Source organism: Berghia stephanieae, chromosome 4 (assembly GCF_034508935.2).
Source record: "Berghia stephanieae isolate SIO BIC M18660-M18661 chromosome 4, UCSD_Bste_1.3, whole genome shotgun sequence".
Taxonomy (NCBI): Eukaryota; Metazoa; Mollusca; class Gastropoda; order Nudibranchia; family Aeolidiidae; genus Berghia; species Berghia stephanieae.
This window is the reverse complement of record NC_088363.1, coordinates 6,610,552-6,620,551: the sequence shown is the minus strand read 5'-3', so window position 1 is coordinate 6,620,551 and position 10,000 is coordinate 6,610,552. Positions and strand designations below refer to the sequence as shown.

The following is a 10,000-nucleotide window of genomic DNA, read 5'->3' as shown; positions in this document are numbered from 1 at the left end:
CCAGTAAAGTAGATGCTACATTGGTGACCCCGACGTAAAACAACTTAAGAGATAGGTATATATTATTATTATTACTATTTACCAGTTCAACTCTTCACAAGAACATAATAATAATAAACATGTCTATCGACGCCGTAGCATTGAAATTGCCCACATTCTGGACCACTTGTCCTTCAGCGTGGTTTGCACAAAGCGAGGCACAATTTGCTTTACGCGATATAACAAGCGATGAAACAAAGTACTACTATGTAGTGGCTGCCTTAGACTCAGACACAGCAACTAGAGCCCTTGCTATTCTATCATCACCACCCAAGGAAGGTAAATATGAAATACTGAAAAACTTCCTGCTGTCTGCGTTCGGCCTTTCGGAAACAGAGAGAGCGGAATCTCTACTCAACATGAATGGTTTGGGCGACTTAAAGCCATCCGAGTTAATGGACAGGATGTTAGTGTTCCTCGGCAAACACAAGCCCTGTCTGCTCTTCAGACAGTTATTCTTAAGACAACTTCCAGCAAACATCAGACTCCCATTAGCAAACTCGTCCAACCTGGATGATTACAGGGCACTTGCCAGAGAAGCTGACAATTTTTTCTACGCTGCTTACTCAAACTCTAACTCCTTTTCAATTTCTCATACTACTTGTGAAGTTGACACACCAACCATGACCAGTGAAATAGATTCCCTCTGCTGGTACCATCAACGGTTTGGTTCAAATGCCCGTCGATGTACACAAACATGCAAACTCTTCAATTCATTCAAGAAAAACAAGAAGAACCAGGGAAACGCCAAGCCGGGTCAACAGTAAATTCTGCTGTCGACCCGGATTCTTACTCAGCCAACGCGCCCACATCAAAAAATCTCCAACTGATCGTCGTCGATGAAAATTCAAACCGACGTTTTTTAGTAGATACTAGAGCTCAAGTATCTGTCACACCCGCCTCTGCATCAGACAAAAGCTTGGGTTCCTCTGATCTCGCATTACAAGCTGCTATTGGTTCTACAATAAAAACATACGGATGCTTTGAAACTAACATACGTATTGGATCGCGTTCATTCAATGCACGACTTATCAAAGCTGATGTCAAGCGTCCCCTACTTGGAGCAGATTTTCTACGTCATCATAATCTGCTTGTGGATATTCGTGGTCGACGCCTTATCGACGCTGAAACGTTTTCGCACGTACCTTGTTCAGTAAGTTCAGTTTGCGCAAACGCCGAACTCTCACCACTCGAGCCGAACTGCAATACATTCAGAAAATTATTGAATAACTATCCAGAACTACTTCAACCAACATTTTCAACGGCAACTGTGAAACATGGCGTGCAACATTTCATCACAACCAAAGGTCGCCCAGTATTCGCACGTGCTCGTCGCCTGGCTCCAGAAAAACTCTTGTGTGCAAAAAAGGAATTTTTGGAAATGGAGAAAATAGGCATAATTCAAAAATCAAAGAGCCCTTGGGCTTCCCCATTACACATGGTCCCCAAGGCTGATGGCACAATGCGTCCCTGCGGAGATTTTCGTCGACTTAACGATGCTACTATACCAGATCGATATCCTGTCCCACACATTCATGATTTTACAGCAAACTTAGACGGTAAGATCATCTTCTCGAAGATCGACCTTGTCAGAGGATACCACCAAATTCCAGTCGCTCCAGAAGACGTCCCAAAAACGGCAGTGATAACCCCTTTCGGCCTTTGGGAGTTCTTAAGAATGCCATTTGGATTAAAAAATGCAGCACAAGCATTCCAACGTTTAATGGACTCCATTTTACAAGATTTAGACTACGTATTTTGTTATTTAGACGACATTCTGGTTGCAAGTTCAACTGAGGCAGAACACATGGAACATCTCAAAATCGTATTCGAAAGACTTAGAAACCAAGGCCTCGTTATCTGTCTTGAGAAATGTCTTTTCGGTGTGAGATCTCTTAACTTCCTTGGCCATCACATCTCGCATTCTGGATCTGTCCCAATGGCGACAAAAATTGAGGCTGTTAAACAATTTCCACAACCAAAAACCATCAAGTCACTTCAAGAGTTCCTCGGGATGTTGAATTTTTACCATCGTTTCATTCCGAGACTAGCTGAAATACTTCGACCCCTATATAGTGCTTTGAAAGTCAAAAAACAACGCCAAGCACTTACGTGGACGGAAGAAATGTTGAAAGCCTTTACTGACGGTAAAAATGCACTAAGTAACGCTACAATGTTAGCCCATCCTTGCTTGAACTCACCCCTCGCTTTAACGTCTGACGCCTCCGACCAAGCTGTGGGCGCTGTCCTTGAACAACTTAATCATCAAGGTAATTGGGAACCATTGGCATTTTTCAGCAGGCAGTTACGTAAACCTGAACAGAAATACAGTACCTTTGATAGGGAGTTGCTTGGCATTCACTTAGCCATCCGTCATTTCCGTTTCATCATTGAAGGGAGACAATTCGCTATTTTTACTGACCATAAACCATTAATCCATGCCATGTCCAAATCAACTGAACCATGGTCAGCTCGTCAACAAAGGCACTTATCTGCCATATCCGAGTTCACAACTGACATCCGACACATTTCTGGAAAAAACAACACTGTCGCAGATTGTCTCTCAAGAGCAGTTACAAACTCAGTCTCAATTGGCATCGACTATCAAGCTATGGCGGAATCCCAAGAAAATAGCATTGACATACAGGCTTACAAAACTGCATTAACAAGCCTCAAAATCGTCAAAACATCCGTTGACTCGGGTCCAGAGTTAATTTGTGACATCTCAACTGGCTACCCAAGACCTATCGTTCCTACCGACTTCAGAAGACCGGTTTTCGAAATTATTCACAATAAGAGTTATCCTGGAGTTAAGGCCACAGTCAGACTTATCAGCAAGAAGTTTATCTGGCATGGTCTTAAGAAAGAAGTGTCAGCATGGGTTAAGCAATGTCACAACTGCCAATCTTCGAAAATTCAAAAACATATACGAGCACCGTTAGAAACATTCCATGTCCCAGGAAAGCGATTCTCACATATAAACATTGACCTCGTTGGACCATTACCTCAGTCAAGGGGGTTCACCCATCTCCTTACTATAATTGACAGGAACACCCGATGGCCTGAGGCAATACCGTTACAAACCACAACAACAGAAGAATGTGCAAAAGCCCTGATCTCCAATTGGATCTCGCGGTTTGGTATTCCTGTTGATATAACTTCTGACAGGGGCTCACAATTTACATCCACGCTATGGAAACAGATGGCCAGTCAACTTGGTGTGCAGATTCATCACACAACTGCGTATCACCCTCAGTCCAACGGCATGATTGAACGGTTTCATCGGTCGTTGAAATCATCCTCAAAGCTCGTCTAATAACTCCAAATTGGGTGGATGAGCTACCTTGGGTTCTGCTTGGTTTAAGAACTGCACCAAAGGATGATATCGGTCTTTCTTCAGCTGAATTAGTATACGGAGAACCTTTAACAATCCCTGGAGAGTTTATACCTGACCATCCTTCAGACTTCCACGCTAAAGACTTTTTGGCAACCTTTCGGCAAAACGTGTCCCTTCATTCACCACGGCCAACACATCATCACGGCTATCATCAAACAAATTTACCCAAGAACTTGATGTCAGCGAAATATGTTTACATCCGTGTTGACACCCACCGAGGACCCCTTCAGAAGCCGTATACAGGTCCCTATGTTGTCATAACCCCTGGAGATAAACAATTCCTGATCGATGTTGGTGGCAAAGCAGAACGGATTTCGATCGACCGACTTAAAGCTGCATTTGTCGATTCTACGCAACCAGTTTCCCTTGCCACCTCACCTCGTCGTGGACGCCCACCGAATAAGAACAGAAAGTTATCGAACAGAAACATACAAAACTCCCGTACTGCTTCTGATGATACTAACGTAGTGCCTACTAAGAAGCTATCTCGCTCAGGACGTACCATTAAACGACCTCGGTACTACAAAGATGACTAGTCCGTGTCTGGGGGGGCATGTGTGGCGATCTCCGTTTCCTACGAACTACGAAGACTTACCACATACTGCTGACTGCAAGACTACTCTACACGTCAGATCAGACAAAACGTAAACACGAGAGAACTCATTAAATTTATAAAATTTACTACACATTGCTTTCATTGTTTGTTGTTTCCAGTAAAGTAGATGCTACACCATCCACATTTATAACGGATCAACACAATACTATGTGTCACATTGAACGTTTATAGTCCGATTAATACAGTTTAGTGAGAATTACTCATAAAAATGGATGGCAAAAAAAAAAAAAAAAACACTAGCAAAGACCTGAGAGACGTTAACTTGGTTTAAAAAAAATAAAATTGAGCTTTATATATATCCACAATATATCCACTAAATGTGCTCAAAGCGTTTTACAAGAGGCCTCTAGTCAACAGCAACATTTAACATGTAGGACGGGACATGACGCCTGTTTGGCGATATTACAATTTTTCTGACAAAGACAACGCTGTTAACGGCCAGGTACTCATTTTACACCTGAGTACGGTGAGAGAATGTGAGTAAAGAGACGTTTCCAAGGACTCTATGCGCCGAGCGCGAGGCTCGAACCCAGGACCTTCCGATCCGAAAGCGAGTGTCATACCACACGACCACATAGCCACATAGGTTCTATATATATATATATATATATATATATATATATATATATATATATATAAATAACAATGAGCTGAAGGACGTCAACATCGTTCCTTCTGTCTCATATTAGGATTTAAATCGTGACGTCATTATTGGGTAAGTACACAGTCTAGTGAGTTGTCGTTAGGAGAGCTCAAGGAAACACGATATTCCATAGGTTGAACTATTAAATACAACTCACGATTTGTTTTCTTTTTTGACCAGAGACTTGTCTTTTGACGTCATTTGCTGGTCAGTGTCAGGCTATGAATTTACAAAGGCCACGATCAGGCTTTTAGTTAAGGAAGGCTACGCTTAGAGGCGTCGAGGTTATGTTCACGTCCGCTACAAGTTATTAAAAATAGGTTGAGATGCTACCACTTACCTTGATACAGAACGATCCATCCTCATCTTCGGGGTCCAGCGATTCATAAGATGACCGTTTGTTTCCCATCAGTTCCAAATAAAACACACTTTTACACTGCTTAGAAAATCAATACCATCCAATGACAGCTAACTGTCCATCCTAACACACACCATTGTCTGATTGTTACACATTGATAACAACAACAACACACAAACACGCGGATGAATTGTATTATTATTATTAAGCTTCCTGATAATCCTATCAATGACCGGAACTGACGTCACTGCGCTCTGTTTTTAGAACACCAGTTCGGTGATTAGTTCTCTACGGTCATTGAAGGCATTTTTCATCCATGTAAGCAGAAAACAACACGATGGCTTCCACTCAGTATTGATGGTAATATTGAAATCGTGACAATACTCTTCAACAGTCGTTACGTCACTTCCTTCCTAATGAAGCATGGTAACTTAGTAACACTGGCTCTAAACTATCGAAACAATGGCGGACCCCGTAAGAAATATTTCTCCGGCGAGCATAAAAGCGTATCCAGAGGAAAAAAAAACATAAATTTGATCATGTTTTGACTTTTACACATTGACGATCACAAGGCATATGAAAAGTTCTAGCCAGCATGAAAAATAAAAAGTAATGATTTTCTTTGTTTAGAACCAAGATGGCCGCCGTTGCCGGGCGGCGTGACATCAGACTACTGAATCCAATTCTTATGTAAAACAAATTGGGGAGCATGTAACAGGAGTTCATGTTTAACTCACTCAACCCTAACATCGACTATATCCGTAGTTTACTTTTACCCCATGCTCTTTAATACATTTGATTTTCTGAGAAAAATTACAGGCGTAGTATCAAAGCTGATATTCAACAGTTAATGGTCGTTGATTAAAACTGTCTAAGTGTCTATTGTTTGATAGTGTTTACATGGAGGATGGCCTAATTTCCTGGTGGTTTGGGGTTGGGGGGAACGTTATGGTCACATTGTGTGATGATGATGATGATGATGATGATGGTGATGATGATGATGATGATGATGATGATGATGATGATGATGATGATGATGATGATGGTGGTGGATGTATGATGATGATGTGATGGTGGTGATTGATGATGATGATGTGATGATGATGGATGATGATGATGATGGCGATGTGATGATGATGATGAGATGATGATGTGATGTGTGATAATGATGATGATGGCATGATGTGGTTGATGTATGATGATGATGGGGTGGTGATGTGATGATGATGATGATGATGATGTAGATGATGATGTGATGATGATGATGATGATGATGATGTGGTGATGGTAATGATGATGTGTGGTGTGTGATGATGATGATAATGATGATGATGATGGTGATGATGATGATGATGATGATGATGATGATGATGATGATGATGATGATGATGATGATGATGATGATGGCGATGATGATGGCGATGATGATGGCGATGATGATGGCGATGATGGCGATGATGGCGATGATGGTGGTGATGGTAATGATGATGATGGTGGTGGTGGTGATGATGATGATGATGGTGATGATGATGATGATGATGATGATGATGATGATGATGATGATGATGATGATGATGATGATGATGATGATGATGATGGTGGTGGTGGTGATGGTAATGATGATGATGGTGGTGGTGGTGATGATGATGATGATGATGATGATGATGATGATGATGATGATGATGATGGCGATGATGATGATGATGATGATGATGATGATGATGATGATGATGATGATGATGATGATGATGATGATGATGGCGATGATGGTGGTGTGTGATGAATGATGATGATGGTGTGTGGTGATGATGATGATGAGATGATGATGATGATGATGATGATGATGATGATGATGATGATGATGATGATGATGATGATGGCGATGATGGTGGTGGTGGTGATGGTAATGATGATGATGGTGGTGGTGGTGATGATGATGCAGATAATGATGATGATGATGGTGATGATGATGATGATGATGATGATGATGGCGATGATGATGGCGATGATGATGGCGATGATGATGGCGATGATGGCGATGATGTTGATGTTGATGACGACGACGATGATGATGCAGATCATGATGATAATGATGAATAATGATGAATAATGATGATGGTATTGATGGTGATGATAATGATGATATTATGAAATGAATGGTGATGCTGTAATGACGAGGATGACGAATATACTTATGAAAGAAATAGTAATGCAATGCTGCCCGAATAACTAACCACAAGATCCTCTAACTAGAAACCAAAGCACACGGCAAACTCTACACACACACAACCACAGACAACACACTACACATCGTCATACTAAATCCAGCCATTAATCCAGGCTAATCAATGTCCGTCCACACATTCTGACATAAAACAACAGTCTACTTCATAATAATATGTGATCCGGTGTGTCGAAACGGTACACTATCGGGATGGACAAATGGCTGGACATTGAATTGATCGCCACAGACACGAAAGGTAGTCGTCCTTCACATTCATTCATGGGCACATGGGAGCCGGAGTTTATCCCGGTTTCTACAGCGTGAAACGGACAATGGTGATTACTTGCTATCTTTTGGATAGGACGTTCGTTAGTCCATCGCAAAGTACTTTCGGCGCCAGATCTAAGAGACTTGAGTACTCAATCACTGCTGGGTGGACATGGGGGGTAAGGGGGGGGGGGTGTCAGAAAAAAATCCCGACTGCACCCAGGATCGATCTTGGTCCCTTTGCGTGTGAAGTGAGTGCTCTACCAACTGAGCTACCGGGACTCCCAAGCAGGAGGTTTTAATTTAATCCCAATGGCATACCGTTTTGATACGATTGTTTACAAATTAAATGTGTCATTTGTCGAAAAGTGGAATCGTTTACGTTTTGTTAAGTAATTAAATTATCATAACACAGACAGTGTCCATCATATTAAATCACAAACGAATAGCTCGTGTATGACACACATCAACCATCTAACTGCCGCAAATGTGGAAACATCGATTGATTGAACTCTCTCCGTGCGTGCGGCTATGTGGTCTAGTGGTATGAAACTCGCTTTCGGATCGGAAGGTCCTGGGTTCGAGCCTCGGGCTCGGCGCATTGTTGAGTCCTTGGAAAAGGCTCTTTACTCACATTCTCTCACCGTACTCAGGTGTAAAATGAGTACCTGGCCGTTAACAGCGTTGTCTTTGTCCGAAAAATTGTAATATCGCCAAACAGGCGTCATGTCCCGTCCTACATGGTAAATGTTGCTGTTGACCAGAGACGTCTTGTAAAACACTTTGAGCACATTTAGTGCAACCATTTTCAGGATTTTCCCCAAAACTTCACATCCAACTAAAACATAAATAGATTTTTTTATTACTCAAACACAATATCAGTAAAGTACTTGCGATAAATAATGTCTTTACCAAAACACGCCTACAGCACACTGTTTATTTACTTTTAATTCTAAGATGCACACGAGAAATTTCAATAAGAAAACTGTTGGTACGTAACGAATGTGACGATTTTCCTACAGTTGGTAAGGAGAGCGTTAAAGGACCCTCATCTTGGCAAAAACCCTTAAACCTGGGATCTCACGAGATTAACTATTCTTTAAAAAAAAAAAAAATTGTGGAATACAGTGAAAACTTGTTAATCCCATATCGGTTAAACTGAACATTTTGATAAACCGGAGACATTCAAATTTACAATACTGTAGGCTCTTTCCATTGGTTACTGATTACACACTCTCTACAATCGGAGGAAAAAAATAAACACAGCGGAACTCGAACCAGGGACCTATAGGTCAGGAGGCGAGTTTTATGACAAAAAACATTTACATTTATTCTTCCACCGTCAAGAAAAATAAGGTGGTCCCGATAGCTCAGTTGGTAGAGCACTCGCTTCACAGTAGAAATGATCAATCCCGAATGGAATCAATATTTTATTGTCAAACCACCTGATTGTGTAGCTAGGTTTGTTATATCTGGCGGAAAGTACTTTGCGATAGACTAACATCCTATCCAAGGGTAGTAAGCAATTGCTATTGTCCGTTTTACGCTAAGCAACCGGCTACTGGGCTTTATGGCTCTCTCTTTACGTTTATGAATAAAAAATTTCAGTTCAAGTAATAATAATTGACAATTTTGTAGTTGAATGGATACGCCATTGTTGCAGTAAGAAAAAGTTCAACGGCAGATTTGATTCTTGAAAAAAGATGAATTGTCTATATTCCTTTGTGGAATGCCTAGGCGGCGATAGCTTATGATAGAAAACGGTAAGGGCTGCCTGAAGCCGGTGATCGTAAAATACTAACGAAAGTGTGAAAATGGAAAGGCTTCTTATGGGAACGTCCATTGTCTGTTTTGTTCCCGAAACGTCCATTGTCTGTTTTGTTCCCGAAACGACCATTGTCTGTTTTGTTCCCGAAACGTCCATTGTCTGTTTTGTTCCCGAAACGTCCATTGTCTGTTTTGTTCCCGAAACGTCCATTGTCTGTTTTGTTCCCGAAACGACCATTGTCTGTTTTGTTCCCGAAACGTCCATTGTCTGTTTTGTTCCCGAAACGCCATTGTCTGTTTTGTTCCCGAAACGACCATTGTCTTTTTTGTTCCCGAAACGACCATTGTCTGTTTTGTTCCCGAAACGACCATTGTCTGTTTTGTTCCCGAAACGTCCATTGTCTGTTTTGTTCCCGAAACGTCCATTGTCTGTTTTGTTCCCGAAACGTCCATTGTCTGTTTTGTTCCCGAAACGACCATTGTCTGTTTTGTTCCCGAAACGTCCATTGTATGTTTTGTTCCCGAAACGACCATTGTCTGTTTTGTTCCCGAAACGTCCATTGTTTGTTTTGTTCCCGAAACGTCCATTGTCTGTTTTGTTCCCGAAACGTCCATTGTTTGTTTTGTTCCCGAAACGTCCATTGTCTGTTTTGTTCCCGAAACGTCCATTGTCTGATTTGTTCCCGAAA

At 41.5% G+C, this 10,000-nt stretch overlaps 2 protein-coding genes across 2 annotated transcripts in view; one reads left to right on the top strand and one right to left on the bottom strand.

Annotated features, from left to right (window-relative positions):
- Positions 1–10,000, top strand: part of LOC144969956 (uncharacterized) — a 263,401-nt gene that overhangs the window by 99,337 nt on the left and 154,064 nt on the right. The gene's annotated exons all lie outside the window — the stretch shown is intronic.
- Positions 1–10,000, bottom strand: part of LOC144969955 (inverted formin-2-like) — a 321,818-nt gene that overhangs the window by 294,597 nt on the left and 17,221 nt on the right. The window contains exon 2 of the mRNA XM_078909050.1: positions 5,036–5,639. Within this exon, the coding sequence (XP_078765176.1) occupies positions 5,036–5,104 (69 nt within the window). The 5' untranslated portion in view covers positions 5,105–5,639. The remainder of the gene's footprint in view (positions 1–5,035; positions 5,640–10,000) is intronic.